The sequence below is a fragment of the Xenopus laevis genome, chromosome 9_10S, assembly GCF_017654675.1.
Source record: "Xenopus laevis strain J_2021 chromosome 9_10S, Xenopus_laevis_v10.1, whole genome shotgun sequence".
Taxonomy (NCBI): Eukaryota; Metazoa; Chordata; class Amphibia; order Anura; family Pipidae; genus Xenopus; species Xenopus laevis.
The window spans coordinates 5,481,874-5,508,024 of NC_054388.1; the positions used below are offsets into that span (position 1 = coordinate 5,481,874).

The 26,151-nt window shown below is 42.4% G+C and overlaps 1 protein-coding gene across 1 annotated transcript; it reads left to right on the forward strand.

Annotated features, from left to right (window-relative positions):
- Positions 1–23,453, forward strand: map3k14.S (mitogen-activated protein kinase kinase kinase 14 S homeolog). The gene is made up of 16 exons (XM_018238085.2): positions 1–194; positions 10,902–11,138; positions 13,540–13,612; positions 13,754–13,949; positions 14,124–14,648; positions 14,814–14,951; positions 15,163–15,292; positions 15,757–15,888; positions 16,064–16,168; positions 16,712–16,875; positions 17,565–17,715; positions 18,108–18,371; positions 19,368–19,471; positions 19,903–20,032; positions 20,561–20,661; positions 22,348–23,453. The coding sequence occupies exons 2-16, from the start codon at positions 10,922–10,924 to the stop codon at positions 22,594–22,596; spliced, it is 2,679 nt and encodes an 892-aa protein (XP_018093574.1). The 5' UTR covers positions 1–194; positions 10,902–10,921; the 3' UTR covers positions 22,597–23,453.
- The last annotated feature ends 2,698 nt before the right edge of the window (positions 23,454–26,151 follow it).

Consider the following 26,151-nt stretch of genomic DNA (forward strand, 5'->3'; position numbering starts at 1 on the left):
GGAGCTGCAGTTGCTGATGTACAAGCAGTTGAAGTTACAGGCAAGCGTGCCTGGGAGCAGTCTGGGAAAAAGTGGGGAAGAAATCAGTGAAAACTGGAGGGTGGGTGGAAGGAGAGTGGGGAAGAGAGCGTGGACTTTCTGTGGATACAGAGGAAGAAGGAAAAAGTGTGGAAGGCAGGAAAGGACAGGAGCTGGTAAGCAGTGCCGGACTCAATGGGAGGGTTGAGCTGTAAAGTTGAAATCATGGCGCCTGTTAATGGAGAATAGATGTCACTTAACTTGGATGGGCTTCCATCAACAGCAGTAGGCATGTCTATGTGCAGAAGTGGTCAACGGTTTGTGTGCAAAGCACTCTGGGAATATATGGACTCTGGGGGGAATTGATAAGAGGTCAAAACATTTGACTGTAAGTTCTGCAGAACATTTTAATGTCCAGAAGGTACTTTATGTATCAGTTGACTTGGGGCTGAAGAGGTTGTCCAGCCTTAGCTCTCCATCTGGGTAATGTCTGCAAAAGTGCCAAATGGTCTGGGTTCTGGAAATATTTGCTCACTGTAATAAGAGTTGGTTGTTTTTTGTTATTCACTTTGGCTGGGAAAAAAGGTGCAGATGCAGATTGACCTCTCATAAGAATAAGTTGTGAAGCCTGGGTTTTGGGGAGCACTGCTTTAAATCGACAGTTGAGCAGAGACCAGTTGGAAGCATTTTATTGCAGTGTGCAGAACATATAAGGTGTAAGAATCCCTTGCACATGCCCTACCTACACATGGTTTAACAAGAAAAGTTGTGTAAGAGAAACACAGCATGGAAATGGGGATAATTGACTTTTACAGGGAAATGAGATGAAGGTTTTGCCTGTAGATGTGGTTGTATATGAGATGGGACGCCAACCTGTGCCAACTGCAACCTCGGTTGAGTCCAGAAGGCCCTATTCTGGGCTAAAAAGTACTTTTATTGCTTAAAATTGCAGTTCCATTTTGCATGCATGAAAGTTTTTGAAAGTATTAATCCACAAAGCAGTCAGTAACAACTTATTTCATTTATGGAGATGCTGTCTTTTGAAATGTTTGGGGTGGCGGTGAGTGTGTGTTATTTTGTGCATTATCAGTGTGTAAGTGAATTCACATGAGAGTTCCTGTGCACCGGTTGTGAGTGGGAGGCCGGCGGTGTGACTCATTTGTCAAACCCTCCCACATGTCCCAGGCTGATGGCAGCTGCTGTGTGTCTCACTATTAGTTGGTGTATGGCAGCACTACTTGGATATAGAGAGCAAAGCTCTTACAAGGAAGTAGGGCAGTTGTTATGAGTTATGATGTGGCTAATGATTGATTGCTATAGCAGTTATCACCCAACTTGTTACCTATAACTGCTGCTCTTTGGCTGTCTGTAATGGGCAGTCCCTAGTTCTATCTGTGTTCCCTGTAGATATAGCCAACTGGAAACTCTGGCCAAGTGTAAGAGTAAAGTTGCATGGAGCTATTTTTCCATGAAGCTGTTGGTCTTACAACCATGGCAGCGATAAATGCCCAGGGCGCCCGAAACACCATCATCCAAAACATGGATGACTGTATTTGAAGTCAAGATTCGTTCTGATGGCGTCAAAGAGAAATGACCATTATTTTTGTATCGCCAGCAATGATTGCCATAGTTTCACCACTGAATTGAACTGCAGCGATTTCTCTTCTGCAGCGATTTGGATTTATAGCAATAATTATCTGCATGCCATGAGCCTAAAATGAGATGACTAAACAATACCTGTACAGCACTTTTTATCTTAAAGGGATGCTGTCATGGGAAAAAAATCTTTTTTCAAAATGAATCAGTTAATAGTGCTGCTCCAGCAGAATTCTGCACTGAAATCCATTTCTCAAAAGAGCAAACAGATTTTTTTATATTCAATTTTGAGTCACATGACCAGGGGCAGCTGGGAAATTGACAAAATGTCTAGCCCCATGTCAGATTTAGAATATAAAAAAATCTGTTTGCTCTTTTGAGAAATGGATTTCAGTGCAGAATTCTGCTGGAGTAGCACTATTAACTGATGCATTTTGGAAAAAACATGTTTTCCGATGACAGGATCCCTTTAAATAAAGAATGCACCCACAATTCACCTTAGCAGGGATACAGTTGGAGTATATAGATTGTCTTTTGATTGGAATTGCTAAAATCATCATTGAGGAATGCAAATTGATGTTTTTATAAACCCAAAACTCAGCACCATCAGACTGGCAGACCCTGAGGTTGCACCTTCTCCTTAAAATGTAAACTCAAAGCACTAATAGTGGTTATTGGTGCTTATATGCTATCATGCCCATGTTTTGGGACAGTCTTTTGGGGTCAGTGATAGTTAAGGGGCAGGGCACTTTCGCTTGTTGATTTGCCTGATTATCACAAGAAAAAAGGCAAATTTGGATTGTTCTGAACATCATATAATAATGAAATAGGTGGACAATGGTTGGATGCTTATGAGCAGCTATGTAAAAAATAGTGATGCACTGATTTCAAGATTCAGTTTGGGATTTGGACATCATGTGAAAAACAGAGGACCCAAATATCTGAAATTTGAATACACAGATAATTAGATTTAATATTTGACTAAATATTTGGTGGAGGATGCGGTTTTAGGCTGAATCCGAAAAATTGAATTAGGTTCAAAATGCCCTACCGGGTGCCCATTGGCTCCAAGTTTTACTAGCAATAGGGACATCATCAATCACTTATATTTCATAAAGCCCAATGATGTCTGGGACAGCCCGAGAAAGAAGTGAAGGGGGGAATGGTTGAGATTTGGGGTGAGTACTTTTTTTTGGTTACAGCTGGAACCAAAGGAGACTGACTTCTACAGCAAAACTTTCATCAGTATTTAACCTTGTTATGAGCTAAGAGTTATGTGCCTACTGAATGTTGGGCACAAAAGGGAAATTTGCTTGAACCTTAAAAAGTAGCTCTGCTATAGATTTAAAAGACAGGGACAGCAGGGGTTAACCAAGTACCAGCAGTTATTGTTATTGCCACTGCCTGGGTCTCTGAGATAAGGAGTCTGTTTGCATATGGTTGTATTTTAAGTCATAAAAGAGCTATGGAATCTATGTGTTACTCATAAAACTATGTGTTGGTGTTTATTAACAGTTATAGCATGGACTTTGATACCAGGATCAATTCTAAGATGGCACTATACTCAGGGCTGGGCTTGGGTAGCCTGGCAACCACCCAAGCTTTGCAACCTAGACACCTGCCTCTTCTGTCTACCTCTAGTTCCGACCCTGACTATACTAGAGCCAGAGAAAAGCAATTGCTCTGCAAAGGGGGATTATGGTTTGGTAATTCATAATTTGATGAATGTTTCTGAGCTGGAATCATTTGACCAGTGGGTGTACTAGAAGGGTCAAAGTGATTGCTAAGTCTACAAATAGACACATTTAGGGTTAGTCCACACAAGGAGATTTGGGGAGATTTTATCGCCTGGCAACTAATCACCCTGTCTTCTGAGTGACTATCTCCCCGAACTTCCTCAGTGTATTTTCCCATAGGCTACAATGAAAAGTCACCTGCGGTAAAACACACGTGGTGATGCGTTTTCAATAGTCACCCAAAGTTGCCTCAGTGAGGCATGGGGCCCATCAGCTCCCTAACACAAGATAACAGCTGCCTGGTAGATCTAAGAACAGCACTCAATAGTAAAATCCAGGTCCCACTGAGACACATTCAGTTACATTGAGTAGGAGAAACAACAGCCTGCCAGAAAGCAGTTCCATCCTAAAGTGCTGGCTCTTTCTGAAAGCACATGACCAGGCAAAATGACCTGAGATGCACCAATATTACAACTAAATACACTTGCTGGTTCAGGAATGAAATGTTATATTGTAGAGTGAATTATTTGCAGTGTAAACAGTGTCATTTACAAATTAAAACTACATCATGACAGAATCCCTTTAAATATTTTCTCATTATTAAATATATCAGCAGTCGTGTGGTTGTATCCTTTGTCGTGCTTCATTTTCTGAACTCATTCTCTCTGCTCATTAATCCTGTAAAACGCCCAAAACCTTGTGGTGATATCAGATGAGATCTGTGAAAGTTCTGGGGATAACTATGGCCAGAATATAGAACTTTCTTTGGAACACTACACAATCCTTGCAGGTAGGGTTGCCACCTTTTCTGGAAAAAAATCCTATATATTTATCTTTTTTTCCCTATTTATAACATTGGGCTCAACCATCATTTCTACCGGCCAGGCCTGTAAAATACCGGTCAGGTGGCAACCCTACTTGCAGGCCCAAAAAACAAATGTTATGGTGTGAGAGGCCTGAGCCACACAGTAGGCCATCTTGTCTGACACGAGGAGCTCTGCAGTTGTCATCACTTCCTGGTTGGTTTCCATGGAGACAGACTGACTGATTAGGGAACAAAGAAGCATTTGTTTTCTTGTGATTGAGTCATCTGCATACTTGTCTAGCTGCCATTAGATGCTGCCAATCTGATCTAAAAGTATAATTACAGCAGTTAAATGCACAGCAATCAGTAAATGCCCTATAATGGAAGCTATAGTTCATCTGCCAGTTTGTAGCAGGGTTGCCACCTTTTTTATTCAGGCTTTACTAGTCGAGGGGTCTGGAGCAGAATAGAGAGGGGCAGCGGGGTGGCAAACGATGGGATTACAATGAAGGGAATTGGCACAGATGGGATGAGGTTCGCATCAACTAGCGGGTCAGGTACCCGTGGATTACCTCCAAAAAAAGCGGGCACCCTGCGGAATGAGGGGAGGATTTTCAGGTGTGGGTATAGCTGTGGATCTAAATTTCTTATCTTATGTAATATTGTCTATATTTTACTCCTTTTAAAGTTTTACAAAACTTGTTTCTGTCCCTGCCCACTTTTGATGATGTCACTTCCTGTTTGATGGTGGTCGGCGGGTTGCAAATAAGTAGGTATATATGCGGGTCCGGTTTGGGTTGCGGGCAGCGGGTAGGGTTGCTACTTTTTCTGGAAAAAAATACTGGCCTTCCTATATATTTATCTTTATTCCCTATTAATAACATTGGGATCACTGACCTTCCTATATATTTATCTTTATTCCCTATTAATAACATTGGGATCACTGACCTTCCTTTATATTTATCTTTATTCCCTATTAATAACATTGGGATCACTGGCCTTCCTATGTATTTATATCTTTATTCCCTATTAATAACATTGGGATCACTGACCTTCCTATATATTTATCTTTATTCCCTATTAATAACATTGGGATCACTGACCTTCCTATATATTTATCTTTATTCCCTATTAATAACATTGGGATCACTGACCTTCCTATATATTTATCTTTATTCCCTATTAATAACATTGGGATCACTGGCCTTCCTATATATTTATCTTTATTCCCTATTAATAACATTGGGATCACTGACCTTCCTATATATTTATCTTTATTCCCTATTAATAACATTGGGATCACTGACCTTCCTATATATTTATCTTTATTCCCTATTAATAACATTGGGATCACTGACCTTCCTATATATTTATCTTTATTCCCTATTAATAACATTGGGATCACTGACCTTCCTATATATTTATCTTTATTCCCTATTAATAACATTGGAATCACTGGCCTTCCTATATATTTATATTTTTTCCCGATTAATAACATTGTGATGAACCATCATTTTTACCGGCCAGGTGGTAACCCTATCTGCGGGTTGCGGGTCCGGGTCTTAGAAATTGGTTCAGGACAGGACTCTATGCTGCGGTACTCGATAACAAGAAAAATCAAACCTCCCTGGTCGATATCTTGGCCAGATATTAATCGGGGAGACCCCATCTGACCTGGTCTAAAGGACTGATATTGGCCCGTGTATGGCCACCTTTAGACAAGGGGTCCTTTTATGTTTTAAATATGATAGGAGAGTGTTCATGTACATGGGCAACACCATATTCCAGAGATGACAGTTGTTGACAATATCACAAACTGAAGATGGCCGACCTATATCATCTAGGTTTCACAATCTCCCTATAAAGCCAAAGACCCATGATAAAGCTTAGGGAAGAATACCCTCCGCATTTTATTATATTACCACTATTTCTGTGGTGGTGGCGGTGGGCTATTTATGGCACAGTTTAAATGTGTTTGGTTGGGGGGTTTGTAACGAAGTCGTAGAATCGCAGCAGGACACAGGCTAGTTTCGAGAAGTTCTTTCTTTTTCCTGTTTGTCTCACTGAGGCAGTTTTCAGAATCACAATAACAGTTCTTGAGAAGTGAAGAGTCAGCGAGAAGGGGGCGGAGGTGGAATCAGAACTTTTATTTAACCCACTCAGCTACCGGCGACATTCAGTGATTCCTCCAGCTCAAGTCCCTATGGTTTAATCCCAGGGTTGTGGGTTCAACTCCAGTAACTGCTTGTGACCTTGAGTGGTCACCTGGTTTCCATTCACACACATATTCCTTCACTTCAATACGAGGGTCCCGGTCTAAAGACTAGGGTTTAAGGCATAGACAGGAAGATGGATTAGAAAAGGGAGGATCCTGGTCAGAAGAGGAAAGCGGGAAGCAGACTAAGGGGGAAGGCGAGTTACCGTCAGAGTTTGGAAGACATCCGAAAAACCCCTCGAGCAACCTTAATTCATTAGCATTTCCCCAAGCAGCAGCAGGTTAAGGGATTAGCTAATGGTTTTAAAGGGAATACGGTTTGCACATGTGATTTTATCCAGTAAATAAAAGTAGGCACGTTGCAGCAAGTAAACGTTTTATTCCTGTTAATAAATGGCACATTGTACTACACATGCCTCCAGCATGGGGATCAGAATTCCATTAGTGCGTCGCACTTGCTGCTCAGGAATATACAAATGCAAAGGAATAGGAATCAGGAAGAGGGCCACTCGGGTGTTGCTCTAAATTGTTAACGCTATTAAAGGGACACTATAATTGACCCCCTATAGTCAGTTTTCCTTTTTCTCATTGAGCAGCAGTTCTGCCATTCCCCAGGCTCATGGAGCATGGGTAGTTCCCTGTATAACTCAGCCTGCAGCCTTGTGCCTTTATATGGTCACAGAACAACCCCTCAGTGACTTCTAATATCCTTATCATTTACAGTAGGGGGTACATTATCCCTTATAATACATGAGTGATACTCAGAGTTCCCTGTATAACTCAGCCTGCAGCCTTGTGCCTTTATATGGTCACAGAACAACCCCTCAGTGACTTCTAATATCCTTATCATTTACAGTAGGGGGTACATTATCCCTTGTAATACATGAGTGATACTCAGAGTTCCCTGTATAACTCAGTCTGCAGCCTTGTACCTTTATATGGTCACAGAACAACCCCTCAGTGACTTCTAATATCCTTATCATTTACAGTAGGGGGTACATTATCCCTTATAATACATGAGTGATACTCAGAGTTCCCTGTATAACTCAGCCTGCAGCCTTGTACCTTTATATGGTCACAGAACAACCCCTCAGTGACTTCTAATATCCTTATCATTTACAGTAGGGGGTACATTATCCCTTATAATACATGAGTGATACTCAGAGTTCCCTGTATAACTCAACCTGCAGCCTTGTGCCTTTATATGGTCACAGAACAACCCCTCAGTGACTTCTAATATCCTTATCATTTACAGTAGGGGGTACATTATCCCTTATAATACATGAGTGATACTCAGAGTTCCCTGTATAACTCAGTCTGCAGCCTTGTGTCTTTATATGGTCACAGAACAACCCCTCAGTGACTTCTAATATCCTTATCATTTACAGTAGGGGGTACATTATCCCTTATAATACATGAGTGATACTCAGAGTTCCCTGTATAACTCAACCTGCATTCTTTATATGGTCACAGAACCCCTCGGTGACTTCTCCTTTAAGAATGTTTAAGAATATACAGTAGTTCACAGACAGAGAGACTTCAAACAATGCAGAAAACAATAAATGTTTTTTCTACCTCTTAAAGCCAAAATGATCTCCTTACAACGCCATATGAGTAATGTCTCATGTAAATTATTATTATATACAATACAATACAACGTTTATTCATGCATAACTGTGCTGCAACGCCTACATAATGTTTGCGTATTGTTATCAGATATATATATAAACAGTACAGTTCTGTTATGGAATGCTGTCTGCCTGTGGGAAAATACATTGGACATTTGTACTTTCCATTTCGGTGTACCGCACAATTCAGATTGTCAATAGTGATGGGTGAATATATTTGCCAGTCGCGAATTCGCACGATTTGCTGCCGGCGAATAAATTTGTGAAACTGCCGCAAAAATTCGCAGCCGTCAATAAAAATGGACGCCGGTGTCCATTGTTTTGGACGCCAGCGTAATTTCGCCAAAAACAGACGCCGGCATCCAAAAAAACGGACGACGGCATCAAAAACAGACGCCGGCGTCAAAAACGAGACGCTGGCCCCAAATTCGCCCGTCACTAATTGTCAAGGTATACACAGAATCTATTAAAGGGGCAGTATAGGCTAAGGAGGGGATAAGATACTGGTAATATAATTATCTACTTTGCAAGGACTAAACATGGAGTAGCTTCAGTTCCCTTGCACTCATGTTCAACTAGGGGGTAAGAAATTGTATCTCAGTAATATCAACAACCAAATGAACTTTTATTGTGATGTGGACAGTAATACCCAATTACCCAGCTTGCAATCCTTTCTCGCTTATGTTTTAATGGATAATTAGATAATGATTAACTTCACTTACCCTAGCATCCTGGTAATGGTTTAAAGGGGTTGTTCACTTTAAGGGCAGAGACAAATGCTCAGATTCGGGCGAATAATCTCCACAAACTGCCTTCCCGCCGGCAGAATGGCACTCGGAGCGTTTAGTTTTCACGAGGAAACTTCGGGCGACTTCGGAAAACAAAGCGCTCCGAGTGCCCTCCTGCCGGCGATTTACATTCTAGCTGGCGGAAAGGCAGTTTGGGAGATTAGTCGCCCCAAAGAAGAGGAGATTTGTTGCTGCCCTTAAGGAAACTATTCGTTTTAGATGGGGTTAGTGACCCCCATTTGAAAGCTGGAAAGAGTCAGAAGAAAAAGGCAAATAATTCAAAAACTATACAAAATCAATAATGAAGACCAATTGAAAAGCTGCTTAGAATTAGATTTGTATAACATACTAATAGTTATCTTAAAGGGGAACCACCACTTTAAAGAACACATGGGGAGAATGGCAGGAAAAGGTCTCAACGGCAATAGAAAGAAACATTCTGTATAAAAATGGAAGCTCACGAGTTTTCATTTTGAAATTAAAGTTGCAGGGAGGAAGAAGAGCAAGAACTGCATTCCTACCAGGCAGCCCAAGGGTTAAGCCCTCGGCTCTGGCATTGCGTAAGAAAATAGAAACTGCTTCCTTTAAGGAACTGGTTTAACCAGCTTTGCCACCACATTCAATTAGTAATACGCAACTTATTCTCTGTGTACCTTTTTTGTTCCAACTGCCACTGTTTTGGAATCGCAACTGCCAGCTAGTAAGCGGATTAGTCTCATGGACAATATAGGAGCATGAAATTATTATTTGGGGGGGCTGCTTCCCACTACTGTCTTTGTTCTTGAATCAGATACAAGTCCTGTTAAGAGCACAAGGTTCTGCCGCAACTTCTGCAAATGGGGGAAGATCTCAAGGGGAAGAAATCTTTGTCATCTTGTAAATGATAATTGTGTTAAGAATCATATTAAATCTGGGCCAAAGTATAATTTTCTGGGCACCCTGGACTTCAACTTTGGGTATTTTCGTGGCTTCGGGTCTTTTCGGAGCGGCTTCAGGTCTTCGGCGAGACTTTGGGTATTTGGTGCGGCTTTGGGTCTTCCACGCTGGATCTTACAGCCCCGTCAGGAGATGACCACATTGGACTGGTGTGGTCCTTGCCCATTGAGATATTCAGACCTGTCTAAAGGTGGCCATACACGGGCCGATAAATGCTGCCGACAGACCAAGTCGGCAGCTTATTGGCCCGTGTATGGGGGCCCCCGACGGGCTTCCCCGATCGAGATCTGGCTGAAAGTCGGCCAGATCTCGATCGAATGGGGTTAAAAATCCCGTCGGATCACGGCCGCATCTGTTCGTTGATGCGGTCCCGCGATCCGACCGCCCGTTTGGCGAACGCTAGGATCCGATCGTTGGGCCCTAGGGCCCACGATCGGATCAACCCGATATTGCCCACCTCAAGGTGGGCATATCGGAGGGAGATCCGCTCGTTTGGCGACATCGCCAAACGAGCGGATCTATCCGTGTATGGCGACCTTAATAGAGATCTGTCTAATAGATGTCTGATCAATCATTGGACATATATTAGGTTTTCAGGTTGGCCCCATACATGGGCCAATTAGATGCCAAGTTGTTAAGTTATACTTCCATCATATATTTGCCATATACAGCAACCACTTCATTGTGGAGTTGACTATGATTTTCACTTTACAAAGTGTGTTCACTGAAGTCACCATGTAAACAACTTTTTCACTTTATGCTGCCCTACCCCAAGGCTCCACAAAGCCATGTGTGCAAGACAATATAAATCTGACACTGTGTTTGTTGATGGACACAATGACTTATACATGTGTAATTGTTGCATCATAGCAGCAAAGATACTGTAGGTATGATAATATGTAGAATAAGATTGAGGCGAGGCAGGAATAAGAAAGTTTAAGCTCCTCAAAGAGAGGAATGAGGAAAATACTTCTCATTTTTTTCATAGGCGGTGACATAAAAAAGTCTCGTGCACATCTTTGTGGCCTTTGCTGATCAAGAAAAACCACATTCAGAATGTTTTTTGTTGTTGGAGACAGATAAGGCGGATTTAAGTAGTGGTGGGGATACATTTATGCAACCGTGGCCAATCCTATTCACCCATGACAAAAGTGGCCTTACTGTGTTCTTTGCTTTCAGGATAACTTGCATCAGGAACCATGGCTGTTGGACGTCAGCAGTCCTCTCACCTGGACCCTGAAATACCCCAAAAGTACTGCAAATGTGAAGGGACAGTGGCAAAAGAGTCGGCAGAACTTGGAATGGCAAAAAATCTTAAAAATCTTCTTCCATGGAGTGACGTCATAGAGAAAGGAACTGCCAAGGAGGAAAAACAAAGTCCATCTCTATACATCTCAATCATTGCACAACCTGAGTGTAAGACTGCAATATATCTCCTAATGATCTCCTTCCATTTTATGTACACCCAGCTGTATCTTCTGTTTCCTGGAAGATTCCATATAATCATATTGCCTATATTCATTATAGTTTTCTAACTCCATAACTCCTCCTTATCAGGGCCGGATTTACATACTGGGTGCCCCTAGGCCCACTGCCATTCGTCAACCCTGTCCCCCCCCCCTTTATTTGTGCAATGGGGATTGGCGAATGGGAAATTTAAAAAATGATTGTATCTCCAGTGCATACCCAGTGTTTTTGAACCAATAAGGGTGTGGTTGGGCAGCATGCCGCCCCTTCTAAAATCCTGCCGCCCTAGGCCCGGGCCTAGGTGGCCTTTCCACAAATCCGGGCCTGCTCCTTCTTCTCCATAAAACCCATCCTATAACTCCGTCTTATATTGCTCCATATACCCCTCCCTATAACTCCTCCTATTGCTCCATATACCCTCCCTCTAACTCCTCCTATTGCTCCATATACCCCTCACTATAACTCCTCCTATTGCTCCATATACCCCTCCCTATAACTCCTCCTATTGCTCCATATACCCCCTCCCTATAACTCCTCCTAGTGCTCCATATACCCCTCCCTATAACTCCTCCTATTGCTCCATATACCCCTCCCTATAACTCCTCCTATTGCTCCATATACCCCTCCCTATGACTCCTCCTATTGCTCCATATACCCCTCCCTATAACTTCTCCTATTGCTCCATATACCCCTCCCTATAACTCCTCCTATTGCACCATATACCCCTCCCTATAACTCCTCCTACTGCTCCATATACTCCTCCCTATAACTCCTCCTATTGCTCCATTTACCCCTCCCTATAACTCCTCATATTGCTCCAAATAACCCTCCCTATAACTCCTCCTATTGCTCCATATACCCCTCCCTATAACTCCTCCTATTGCTCCATATACCCCTCCCTATAACTCCTCCTATTGCTCCATATACCCCTCACTATAACTCCTCATATTGCTCCATATACCCCTCCCTAAAACTCCTCCTATTGCTCCATATACCCCTCCCTATAACTCCTCCTATTGCTCCATATACCCCTCCCTATGACTCCTCCTATTGCTCCATATACCCCTCCCTATAACTTCTCCTATTGCTCCATATACCCCTCCCTATAACTCCTCCTATTGCACCATATACCCCTCCCTATAACTCCTCCTACTGCTCCATATACTCCTCCCTATAACTCCTCCTATTGCTCCATTTACCCCTCCCTATAACTCCTCATATTGCTCCAAATAACCCTCCCTATAACTCCTCCTATTGCTCCATATACCCCTCCCTATAACTCCTCCTATTGCTCCATATACCCTCCCTCTAACTCCTCATATTGCTCCATATACCCCTCACTATAACTCCTCCTATTGCTCCATATACCCCTCCCTATAACTCCTCCTATTGCTCCATATACCCCTCCCTATAACTCCTCCTATTGCACCATATACCCCTCCCTATAACTCCTCCTACTGCTCCATATACTCCTCCCTATAACTCCTCCTATTGCTCCATATACCCCTCCCTATAACTCCTCCTATTGCTCCATATACCCCTCCCTATAACTCCTCCTATTGCTCCATATACCCCTCCCTATAACTCCTCCTATTGCACCATATACCCCTCCCTATAACTCCTCCTACTGCTCCATATACTCCTCCCTATAACTCCTCCTATTGCTCCATATACCCCTCCCTATAACTCCTCCTATTGCTCCATATACCCCTCCCTATAACTCCTCCTATTGCACCATATACCCCTATCTATAACTCCTCCTACTGCTCCATGTACTCCTCCCTATAACTCCTCCTATTGCTCCATATACCCCTCCCTTTAACGCCTCATATTGCTCCAAATAACCCACCCTATAACTCCTCCTATTGCTCCATATAACCCTCCCTCTAACTTCTCCTATTGCTCCAGATACTCCTCCCTATAACTCCTCCTATTGCTCCATATACCCCTCCCTATAACTCCTCCTATTGCTCCATATACCCCTCCCTATAACTCCTCATATTGCTCCAAATAACCCACCCTATAACTCCACCTATTGCTCCATATAACCCTCCCTCTAACTCCTACTATTGCTCCAGATACTCCTCCCTATAACTCCTCCTATTGCTCCATATAACTCTCCCAATAACTCTTCGTATTGCTCCATAGCCCTTCCTGTAACTCCTCCCATTGCTCCATAGCCCCTCCCTATAACTCTTCCTACTGCTCCATAGCCCTCCCAAAAACTCCTCCCATTGCTCCATAGCCCTTTATATAACTCCTCCTATTTCTCCATAGTCCTCCCTAAAACTCAGCCTACTGCTTCATATAACCACACACTGTAACTCTATCTACAAATGTTGTATTTTAGGTGAGAATAATCATGAGATCTGCCCAAGTTTCCAGCAACATCAAATTTACAACACTGACTCCAAACAGTACAGGTAATACGAAAGCCTATGGAACTAACAATGTGCCGTTCAGACTACCCCAATCCTCTGCATCTGCAAGTTCTCTCAATGGCATGTTTATTTTAGTGGTTTAGAGTTCAGTGGTAATTTGTAATTCTGCATATCTTATTCTAGTCACTTGAACATTGAGCACACTGCCAATAATGTGGTGAACTCAACCGAGGGGAAGCCATCCCATCAGTCAAAGCCTCCACGAATCAAAGGGAAGAAAGCAAAGCGAAAGAGAAAACAGAAAAATGGTTCTCAGAATCCAGAACAAAGAGGGCAAAGGATTCCTGAGCAGGAGTGTCGGGCCCCTATCCCTGTTCAGGTATGAAACAAAAAGAACTGACCCTGGAGAGACAATTCAGAATTAAACATCACATCCTCCTCAAACCTTTTCTCTGCAGGGTAGACAGTGTCTTGTTGAGTACGATATAACTACCCAATAAAAGTGTCTCATTAGGAAAAGTTAAGTCAACATGTTTTTTTTCTTGCTCTCCAGGATGAAGAGTCCCAGCAGAGCCTGGAAAGTCTAAACGTTTGGTGGACAGATGCGAAGCAGAAGACGTCTGGTTTAAAAGAAAAACATCCCACAATATCTAATGAACATCCACTGCAAGACCTCTGTCTACTTAAAGATGATCGACTGAAAGAACACCATAAGCTTATTAACCTTAAACAATGCATATACCACATAGGAGGTGGGAAACTACCACCATCAGCTGCTCTCCATGTCCCACCTCTAGACAGCTTAAGTATTTCTGAATTTCTTAAAACCTTGGGGACAAAGAGTTCTTGCGATTTAGACTATGGAGAGACCACAAGCCCAGAGTATGGCTCCCCCAAGCTCATAAGACCTTATGAAGACCCAAAGACTGATTCTGTGGAAGAATGTATGTTTGAAGCTCTGAGAGGCAGTGTGAGCATGGGGGAGCCTAAAAGCCTGTCCACCTTCGCCAAGGCCTGGAACCAAGAAGCAGATGATGAGAATAGAGAAATGGATACTGAAGGGGTCATACTAACAGAGGTAGAGTATTTTAAATTGTTGACTGTTTTTCTTTCCTCAGGTTGAGTTCTGCTTTTTGGTTGGACTTTCCACCTTGGATTCATAATTTTCAGTTCTTATCTCACAACTTTTTTATTAAAAAAAATATATATATTCTAATCCATACTAACTTTTTAACTTTTTTAGAAGCTGAAGACAGAGGATTATGAATACAAGGAAGGCATTCACTGGACCAAAGACGGAGAAGCTCTTGGGTCTGGATCCTTTGGAGATGTGCTTCCTGCAAAGGATGAGCAAACTGGAGTCAGATTTGCAGTTAAAAAGGTAAGTAGAAGAGAAACTACTTTTATTATAATCATGTTTTGGTTAATATTAGTGACCCTCAGCTACCAGTTATAATCTAGAACTTATGGAGGATATAAAGTCTCACATCCCAGCTTTGTATGATCAGTTCCTCTTCTCCATTATGCTGCTTAGTCTAATTAGGATACATTTTTTTTCATATCCTCTAAAATAAGTCTCAATTACTTTGCAGATACATCAGAGTAGATTCCGGTCCCAAGAACTGACTTCGTGCCTTTGGGTCTCATCCCCAAAACTTGTCCCAGTGTATGGAGCAGTCCGGGAGGGACCTTGTATCAATGTATTTCTTAAGCTTATGACAGGTAAAGACTTATAGCTTCAGTGACAGGTCAACTTTCACTTTAAAGAGTAACTTTTCCCGCTAAAGTAATTACCACCAGTGAAATGTATCCCTCTATACAGGCCATGATAAAAACTTACTGAATATACAGATATGCTTGTATGGTTTCATTTTTCCAGATGTTTTCAAATAGGCAAGCCCTCAGAACCATACACGATTTGGCCTATAAACTTGTATCATGATTACAACATGATTATACAACAGACCACTAGAAATGAGTTGAGGCTTACACAAGAGTGAAACTGGTCTAATATCACATTCATATTCTAGGAAAACCCAAAACATAGCAAGCAGGATATAATTATATCTTTATATGTCATTAGACAAATACAATGGGAACATTAAAAAGAAAGGCAATGTTGTCCTTTAACTGGACACTCATGTTCAAACCAGGAATGACAATGGGGGTACTATTCTTTGTTAAAGGAGGTTCCTTGGGACAACTCATCAAGTTAAATGGGTTTTTACCAGAAGATCGGGCCCTTTACTACCTTGGGCAGGTACTGGAGGGCCTTACACACCTTCATGCCAAAAGCATTGTGCATGGAGATATTAAAGGTTAGTACCGACACACATTTTCTATATCTTTTTCAATCTCTGCCACAGGGAAACTGATTCCCACTCCTTCTCTTCAGTCATATCAACCCTAGTTCCATTCTACTTTCTCTACAATACATATGCACTCTCTGCAGTTTAGAACCTTATATAGCTTTTCTTCTTTTTCCCTGCACAGCTGACAATATTCTCCTGTCGGAAGATGGCAATGAAGCATACCTGTCTGATCTGGGGCATTCTGCTTATCTGCCCATGGATGGTTCCAAGAAGCAGCTTCTGACAGGTATGTGAAGTCTCATTCTCACACTGATTTAATTTACAATAATAGAATATGTATTTAAAGGGAACTGATCCTTTTCCCCCCTATAAGCAGTTGTCCTCCACTTCCACTCTACATTTTCCAGCAAAACTGTCCTTGCTCATATCTAGTAGAAGTAAATGTAGAGCAACTGGACTTGCTGCTTGATCATTGACGACGTTTCACTACTCATCCAAGCAGCTTCTTCAGTTCAGGCTGCAGGCTTATGCAAGTCCATGTAAACTCTACGTGTATGGCCACCTTTATATAGGATAAGATTACTGACACCTGACCTTAATGAGTGGAGACAAGGGGAATAGAAGTAGTCTATATGGACAAAGTGTGAGCTCCAAATGCCTAATATAGCTACTAGGAAAAAAACACATTTTCCACTGGACAAATAGGAAATATAAAACAGAGAGTAACTTACTATGCACAGAATAGTCCTTCTTTCCTTTACTGTGCTTGCTCTGCAAATATAAAATAACATGCAATGTGATGAGACTTTTTCTGGTTGCTTCACTGTAGCGGACTATGTTCCTGGGACAGAGACACACATGGCCCCCGAAATAGTACGGGGGGACGACTGTGACACAAAGCTGGACGTGTGGAGCTCCTGCTGTATGATGCTTCATATGCTGAATGGCTGGCACCCATGGAGCCGAACTCACGCACCTCCGCTGTGCCTGAAAGTGAGTATGAAATACTAATTTAAAGGGGTAGAGGCTGAACTGGAAGAGGGGATGGAAAGCAGACAGTTATGGGCAAAGTCTTGTAGTATCATAGTGTCTGGGATAAGGGTATCCAACCTAGCCCTTGGCAGTGGTGTAACTATATATTACAGGGCCCCACAGCAAATTAATTCTAGGACCCCTACCATCTCCATAGGTTGTCCTTTTTTTACTAATATATGTGAAATTGCTCATTATTTAGGGCCTTATGGGGTGCCTATACCTCCTGGTAAACTACTTATGATCAAGTGGTTTGCTTAAATTAAATACCGAAAAATTTAAGTTAGGCTATGGAGGTTAATTGTGATGTCTAAGGTTTTTTGCACACAGCCGAAAACATTGTGCCAAGTGAAAAAAAGAAAGAAATGGTCAATTGCAGACTGGTTTTGCAAATGAGGCCTATAATGTTTGTTTACAGCTCATAATTCTGCCTTTTGGGGAAAATTTTTGTAATTAAAGGCTCCCAGTTGGTGCCTGAAATGTCGTTCTGAGTGTAATAGACATTGCGGGAGGGAAAGTGGAGGTGAGTTGAGCAAGGCTGGGATTTGGGGAGGGGAGTTGAATTCTCTTTTAATGCTGATAATGTGGTTAGATGATCATTTCTCTTTGGCTTCAGATAAATGTCTTTATCTCTTCTTCCATTTGCGTAGATCGCCACTGAGCCACCTCCTGTGCAGGAGATACCCCCCACCTGTGACCCTCAAACCTGTGAGGTTATTGTAGAGGGTCTGGAAAAAGATCCAGTCAGGAGAGTGACGGCAGCGCGGCTACAGGAGAAAGTGCATTTGGCTTTGCATAAAAGTAAGAATTCCTAATAAGGCGTGTACAGTATATACACGAAAGATGACATTTCTGTTGATCGGTTTAGATATCTTAAATTGCGTTTAGTCCATGGAAAGATTAATTGTGAATTTGCAATTGTATTTATGCTGGAGGTTTTCCATGGCTTCCTTCAATGACTTAAGTTACCAACATTTAGGACTGACATGTCATTAAAAATGAAAGTACATGGGATGCAGAATTGTCCATCACAGAAGTTTAGGTTGGTTGCAACAAAAGGGGAGCTATGGGATATGATCAGATTCCTCTGTCTGGGCTAAAGTATGTCGTTGGCTTGTTATAAGTTAACTGCAGTTCCACAGGAACCATCAGTTATAGTTTTTATGGACATTTCTTTGTTTTGTATCTTCTAGTTGGGGGTTTGAAATCTCCATGTAAATCTGAATACAAAACGCCAAGGAGCTTCCCAGATACCACATTACCCCCCAGCCCTGTAAGAGCAACTGAAAGCCCTATCTCCAAGCATGAACCTGCCTTGATCGATACCAGGCCCAGCCCCAGTCCCAACAAATCGAAACCAGAGTTCATTAAGGAGAAGACAATCAGCAGCCTGACTGACAGCAGCGCAGTGCGGCCAAATATCTTGCCTAGGAAGGAAATCCAGCAGATGGAAAGAGGTGAGTGACGCTCGGAGAGTTTGTAGACATCACATCTACATGCTCACAGCCACTTCTAAAGGTCCCTCCGAGCTTATGAAAAGAAGCAGCTGGCCCTTCAAGAACATCACCTATGGCTTCTTATTGTACTTAAAGGGATCCTGTCATCGGAAAACATATTTTTTTCAAAACACATCAGTTAATAGTGCTACTCCAGCAGTATTCTGCACTGAAATCCATTTCTCAAAAGAGCAAACAGATTTTTTTATATTCAATTTTGAAATCTGACATGGGGCTAGACATTTTGTCAATTTCCCAGCTGCCCCTGGTCATGTGACTTGTGCCTGCACTTTAGGAGAGAAATACTTTCTGGCAGGCTGCTGTTTCTCCTACTCAATGTAACTGAATGTGTCTCAGTGGGACATGGGTTTTTACTATTGAGTGTTGTTCTTAGATCTACCAGGCAGCTGTTATCTTGTGTTAGGGAGCTGTTATCTGGTTACCTTCCCATTGTTCTTTTCTTTGGCTGCTGGGGGGGAAAAGGGAGGGTTGTGATATCACTCCAACTTGCAGTACAGCAGTAAAGAGTGACTGAAGTTTATCAGAGCACAAGTCACATGACTTGGGGATATGCATATGCAAATTAGGATTCGGTTCGGTATTCGGCTGAATCTTTTGCAAAGGATTCGGGGGTTTGGCCGAATCCAAAATAGTGGATTCGGTGCATCCCTAATATATATACAATACACTTATGGCGCACGAATCCACCACCTCACAACCTGTATAGGGGTGTCAATTCTCCATGTCTATTGTTATATACTTTACTATACTTTCACTACCAGTACCCACTGCCTTTTATTCTATATTAGTGTGTGCTTCACTGTACTAAGTTACATCTCAATGCAGGCATTATTTCTAGGGTTCTCTTGCGACTGTTCACCCTGCATATTGCATTCTCATACAATTCATTAAAACAGGCGGAATTTCACTAATGACAGTGCACTTAATCTTCCTTAGAATATCTTCTCACCAATCTGTTCCTGGCAAGTTCCCTGGAAGAACAGGAGCAAATGTTGTCCTGCCTAAGTGAGGACAACCTGGATCTGCATCGCAGTCACAAGGTAAGGCGGAGATCTTTGTGCTCAACATTTCTCTTTTAGATCCCTGACACTCCTACATGTCACCAACCCTGCAGCCCTCCTTGTATTTCTTTCCTGCATTCCGCTACTTCTTTTCTTTTCCTGTGTCCCTGCCACCCTGACTTGTTCTCTCCTGTCTCTCTGCCAACCCTTCCTTGATATTTCTATATCTTTCCTGCATCCTTGCCATCCTCATTTGTATTTCTGTCCTGCATCTACAGCATTCCTACTTTTATTCCTCTCGTGTGTTACTGCCTCCCATCGTACTTCTTCCCTGCATTCCTTTAATCATCTCAACATCATCCTCAACCCATTGTCAATATCTGAATTTCTTAGATATTTTCTCAGCCCTTCCTGTTGTACATAATGGCTCCTCTCCATATTGTGACTTTCTTTCCCTTTCCACCCTGTAGGACTCACTACATACTTTTGACACAGCAAGCTCTGGAATTTATTCTTGGGACAGCGAGATGGATCCACTGAGTCTCAAAAGTGACTCCCTTAACCATGAAGGGGTCACAACCACTCCCAGCTGGTTCAACGGTAGGGGTCGCTTTTGTATGCTCTCTCAGTAATGGGTTTTAAGTTAATTTTAAAAGAACACTCAGAACAGCAAACAGTAGTAAACCTCCATTCATTGATTTATGGTCAAGGCCTTCTTCTTTAACCCACAACGACCAATCATATCTTTTCTTTCATTTTGCAAAATGCTCAAGTCTAGACCAGTAATAACAAAATGCTGAATAGTTGGTGTGGGTTACAAGACAGAACTAAACTATGCCCGTGTTGCTCTGTAACCATCAACATATGAAATCTGACCTTTCCATGTACATAGCATAGCAATTTAGTCATTCTCTTAGCAATGTCTGTTGAATGAGTCAAACATTTGTAGTTTTGGGAGCGGTTTCTGTTTAATCCTACAAATTTTCAAATTTATATGAATTTTAGTTTATCTAAACAGTTAGTTAGATTGATATGTTATTACTGTATAACTAAAGGGTGGGTGGGAGGGATTAGTAATGTCTTGTATCATTGGCAACCTCTTACTCTTGTTTCTCCGCTTGGGCACAGGGTACAAGGTTCAGCTGCAAACGCTGAGTGGGGAGAAGCTGCACATCTGGGAATCTGGAAGGACTAAACTTGGAGATCTGGCCTTGGGCATTAGCAGTCAGGTGAGAATACATGCTTCTGCTCAATCTGTACTGTGTATAGATCTATCATACTCAGGGTTTGTGGACTTTAAATCCACTGCGTACCATACATTATGTGATTCTACTTCATACTTGGGCCTATGCAAGGCCATGATGGACCCTTGAAACTTTATGGAATCCAATGCATTAATCATATAAATATTTATTACTAGCATTAAGAAAGAGACTAGCTATTGTCTCCATAATTCATCAGTAGGCTGCTAGGATAGACATCTACAACCTGAATTACTCATGCAAATAGCCCATATAATGGTAAATATGGGGCTATTTCTTGAGATTAAAAGTGCAAACTGGGAAATTGAAGCTGTGTTTGGTCCTTGCAAGGTAGATTAAGGGCAGATACACACGCTCAGATTCGGGGAGATTTTTCTTAATCTTGTTATGACTATTTTCATAGCAGGACTTTAGAGATGATCTGTTCACTGGTAATGTACTTTAAGGGCAGAGACACATGTTCGGGGAGATTAGTCCACCAGCGACAAATCTCCTCTTTTTCAGTGCGACTAATCTCCCGAACTGCCTCCCGCCGGCTAGAATCAAAATCACCAGCGGGATGGCACTCGGAACGCTTCATTTTCCGAAGTCGCCTAAAGTTTGCTTGTGAGGCAACTTTGGAAAACAAAGAATTCCGAGTGCCATCCCACCGGTGATTTACATTCTAACCAGCGGGAGGCAGTTTGGGGAGATTAGTCGCCCTGAAGAAGAGGAGATTTGTTGTTGGGCGACTAATCTCCCCGAATCTGAGCGTGTCTCTACCCTTAAAGTACATTAACGGTGAACAGATCATCTCCTGCTAAGAAAATAGTCATAACAAGATTAAGAAAAGGGATTGTATACTTTTATAATCAAATTATCTTCCTTGAAGGGTCGAACATGGAGCAGCTTCATTTCATTGTTTGCCCTGTTCAGCTCAAGAAACAACAACCATAGATTTCTTTGTGATTAAAACAAGGGGGGTACTGAGCCACAATTTAAAGGGATCCTGTCATCAGAAAACATGTTTTTTTCAAAACGCATCAGTTAATAGTGCTACTCCAGCAGAATTCTGCACTGAAATCCATTTCTCAAAAGAGCAAACAGATTTTTTAATATACAATTTTGAAATTTGACATGGGGCTCGACATTTTGTCAATTTCCCAGCTGCCCCTGGTCATGTGACTTGTGCCTGCACTTTAGGAGAGAAATGCTTTCTGGCAGGCTGCTGTTTTTCCTTCTCAATGTAACTTGTGTTAGGGAGCTGTTATCTGGTTACCTTCCCACTGTTCATTTGTTTGGCTGCTGGGGGGCAAAGGGAGGGGGATGATATCACTCCAACTTGCAGTACAGCAGTAAAGAGTGATTGAAGTTTATTAGAGCACAAGTCACATGACTTGGGGCAGCTGGGAAATTGACAAAATGTCTAGCCCCATGTCAGATTTCAAAATTGAATATAAAAAAACCAGTTTGCTCTTTTGAGAAATGGATTTCAGTGCAGAATTCTGCTGGAGCAGCACTATTAACTGATTCATTTTGGAAAAAAAATTTTTTCCCCATGACAGTATCCCTTTAACAGTCAACTTAATTTCTTAACTTTTATACAACCATAGAGGTGAATAAAGTGCAAGCCTCGTTTTTTATGCCCTTTCTTTTCTCCCAATATGTGGACAGATCCCGCTGCAGTCGTTCACAATATTGACCCCAGAAGGAAAGCCAGTTCCATGGAGCACAGATATCGCTGACTGTGGAATATATTTGCAGTGTGCATTAGCCCCGGATCGTGGTGGGGATTGGATCTGGCGAGTGATGAGAGGAAGACTGGAGCAGGGACCCACAGGAGAGGTGTATACAGGTGGAGGCAGTGGTGGAAGTCCCTGCAAGAAAGAAGAGGTCTTTCCAAACACAGAACATCCAGTCTAAGATTGTCTTTCCCACCTTGTACCTCAATTGACCATTGAAAGACACAATTATGGTTTGCAGCACTTTGGGAATCCACAAAAATGAAGTCCATTTTACACCAATAGCAATTTTTCTTTCATCACTCAAAGGGAATGTCCGATTGGTTGCTGAGGTTTAATCCCTATTAAAATATACTGATGTTTTAAACCCACTCCTTTCCCCTTAGTGATCTCAAAATACTAAAGGCTTTAAGGCAATGAATTCCATCATTCTCAATGGAAGGTCCAAGCACGAGAGGCTCTAGAAATTGCATGAGGAGTAACCAGAGGAATGGAGGCAAATAACAATAAGCTCAAAAGCACATTAAAAATTATATTTAGGTTTTCTTAAATGGTTTTATGGTTTTAGCCGATACTCAGTGATTTTAGGTGATTGTTCAGCAAGCATTCTACCATTTTCCATGACTATCAGCCCACCAGTAGCTACGGTTTTATAAGCACCACCAGTCTTAACCGGATCCCTTTGTGAAGAGCCAATGTTCGAGGGGGACAGGTTTCTAGCTAAGGTGAGGTGAACTCCGATGTCAACGTTAGCATTAGTATTTCCACTTAGACCTAAACAAGCCTAAGAGGCAACTGTGCATTAACATATTTTCCCGATGCATTATGGGCAGAGTACCTGTCCTCTAAAGAAGAGCTCACCCCATTAACAGCCAAGTAGTGAGAGCTACGAGTGGCTTAGAGTATAAAATACACAGATATATACATTTTCCTAGCTATGCACCCAGTTACTGAAGTGATGCTGAAATATAATCAAATCAATGTCATTTTATATCAGTGTTTTATGGTTCTACATAGTAAAAAACGTTTTAAAACAAACTTGTTGTTAGTGTCTTCTATGTAATAATAATTTAGCTTAGTGCAACTCAGGAGTAGGTGCAACCCTAGGCCTCCTTTTTAACTCAGCCCCCAACAGGGTTGGACAGGTGGGTGCAGGGGATGATGCCCTAGGTGTACCCGCAACTCTCCAAGGGACCCCCAACCAGGGCTGGAACTAGGGTTAGGCAGAGTAGGCACGTGCCTAGCGCGCAAAGCTGCGGGAGCGACAGGCACGTACCTGCTCTGTCGCCTACCCCATGTCCGGTCCCCTCTCTCCACGACAGTTCAGCATCTTCTTGCGCTATTGCGCATGCATGCACATAGAATCGCGCTTCTGCGCATGCACGCACGCTGATGTGCGCTTCCGTGCACACGATGAGCGCTTCCGTGCATGCCAATGTGCCCAAGCGTGAAGTTGCGCATGCGCACGACTCAGACGACGCGATGGTCTGGCAGGTTGCCTAGGGCCCCTGCTCGGTCTGGCCCGGCTTTGCCCCCACCGTGCCCCTACCCCCAAAGCTAGTTGAGGTCTGGGCTTGCGGGTCCACCAGGTTTTTTCCCATGGTCCCACTGTGGACTGGGTGGGCTGGTGATTAAAATAGCTGTTATAATCTCCCACATAGACACCTCCCGCAGAAGTGGTACTGCCGCCCTAGGCCCAGGCCTTTGTGACCTAGAGGAACCAATCACCCGTTTATTTACATTAGTCTAATTGGATTGGACAGTTGAAAGCTAAATCATTATTAGTTGTTACGGTTCACTGCAGATTCCCCCTAGTGGGAGAAGATTAGCAACCTTTGCCAAAGTGATTAGTGCACCTCTTTCACCTTATTTGTCTCGTTTCGATTCGCCAAAGAATTTGTGGGAAATTTGCAAAAAAATTGCAAAATGCGAATTTTGATGGTGTCCGAATAATGTTGATGCACAATGGTTTTGACGCAAACGACTCTTCTGTACGCCGTGAATTTGCGCCTGGCAAATATATTCGCCCATCACTACTTATGGCTTTGCCCTTATTTTTGGGCACAAATGCTACAGCTTTAAATGATTGTAAAAAGTTAATTAAATTAGTTAAAATGTTAAAACTAAAAAAATATTATGACTGAATTTCGGGCAGCATCTGCAGTAGTAGCAGCAACACTTGATGCAAAAGATAATAAAAAATAATATTGTGCAGATTAAAAAACAAAAGCCAAGGACCTTTACAACAAAAAGGGTGTCTGCGTCCGTGAGTTTGCGGCACTCGGGTGGTTTTTTTGCTCACAGACAACTTTATAGAAGCAAGCGGCTTTCCATTAAAGGATAAGTTAACCTTTAAAATAAGCAAATGTAAAATTGATGAGAGTCCTATTCTAAGCACTTTTGTAATTTACATTAATTCCAAGATATTAAGGGATACATGTACTGTTAATATGAATGAATTTTGTCACAACTGCGCCACCTGCTGGTCATTTTCCCACCAGTCTGACCACGAAGTAGTCAAGGAAGTTGTCAGGAGAAAGAAAGAGACTGCTCTGATGTTCTACTGCTCGGGAAAACAATTATAAACCTTTCTCACATCTTTCCTAAGCAGAAGAACATCAGAGCAGCCTCTTTCTTTCTCCTGACAACTTCCTTGACTACTTGGTGGTCATCACTTTTGATTAGTAATGTGGATTCATGTACGGGCTACTGGCAAAGCACAGGCCCAATTTTCTCTGCTCTCCTCTAACTCCACATCTATCACATTTGAACCATTTTCCCGAACTGGTGTAGGCTTGAAATCCATCTGTTGTAACATTTCGTAGGGTTGTTCATCCTCGTCACTGAATATCACTCGGGCATCAGTGGATCTCTGGAGTTCAGTTCTACACCACAGATATAAATTCCAGAGTCATCGGGATGGGCATGAGCAATCACAAGGTCTAAGCCAACGACATCAAACCTTTCATATAAATCAGCTTGGTTCCTGCTATCACTATCCACCATCACTTTTTTTTGCTATCCTTAAATAATGTGATGTCCTTGCTGTTAAGATCGTCCGACCAAATTTCAACTTTAGATACGCACTCATGAACTTCTTGGAGGTAGGGTTGCCACCTTTTTTAAAAAATTTACCGGCAAGTGATGGGGCAGTAACGCCGTGATGTAAAAAGGGGCGGATCCACGGGTAAATGGGCAGACTGTGATGGTAAAAGGGCGGGGCTGTGCGTGGCGTGCTGCAAAAGGAGGCGGGGCCCCATCGTGAGAGGGGCAGAAGACTAAGGAGAGGTACGTTTCTGCCGAAGGGCCAAGGGCTTTTGTTATAGGTATTACAAATTACCAGCAGCTACATTGCCGGTAAATTTGTAATACCGGCCCCGGCCCTGGCAGGTATTTTACCGACTAGGCCGGTAAAATACCGGCTGGGTGGCAACCCGACTTGGAGGTGATGAAGAATTCCAAAAAAGCTTTATTTCACATTAGTTAAAACATCTGACGCGTTTCATGTGCAGCCACAGGTAGTCATAGATGTATGATGTAGATTGTATGACTACGTGTGACTGCACACGAAACGCGTCAGATGTTTTAACTAACGTGCATTTTCGCTAGCGTTACTTTGGCAATCAAAGCGAAGTTGCGCTAGCATTCAGTTATGCCTAGCGCAACTTCGTTACAGGTCTTCGCTGAGGCTAATTTGCATACGGCATAAGTTGAATGGACGTATATGTTGCAGCAA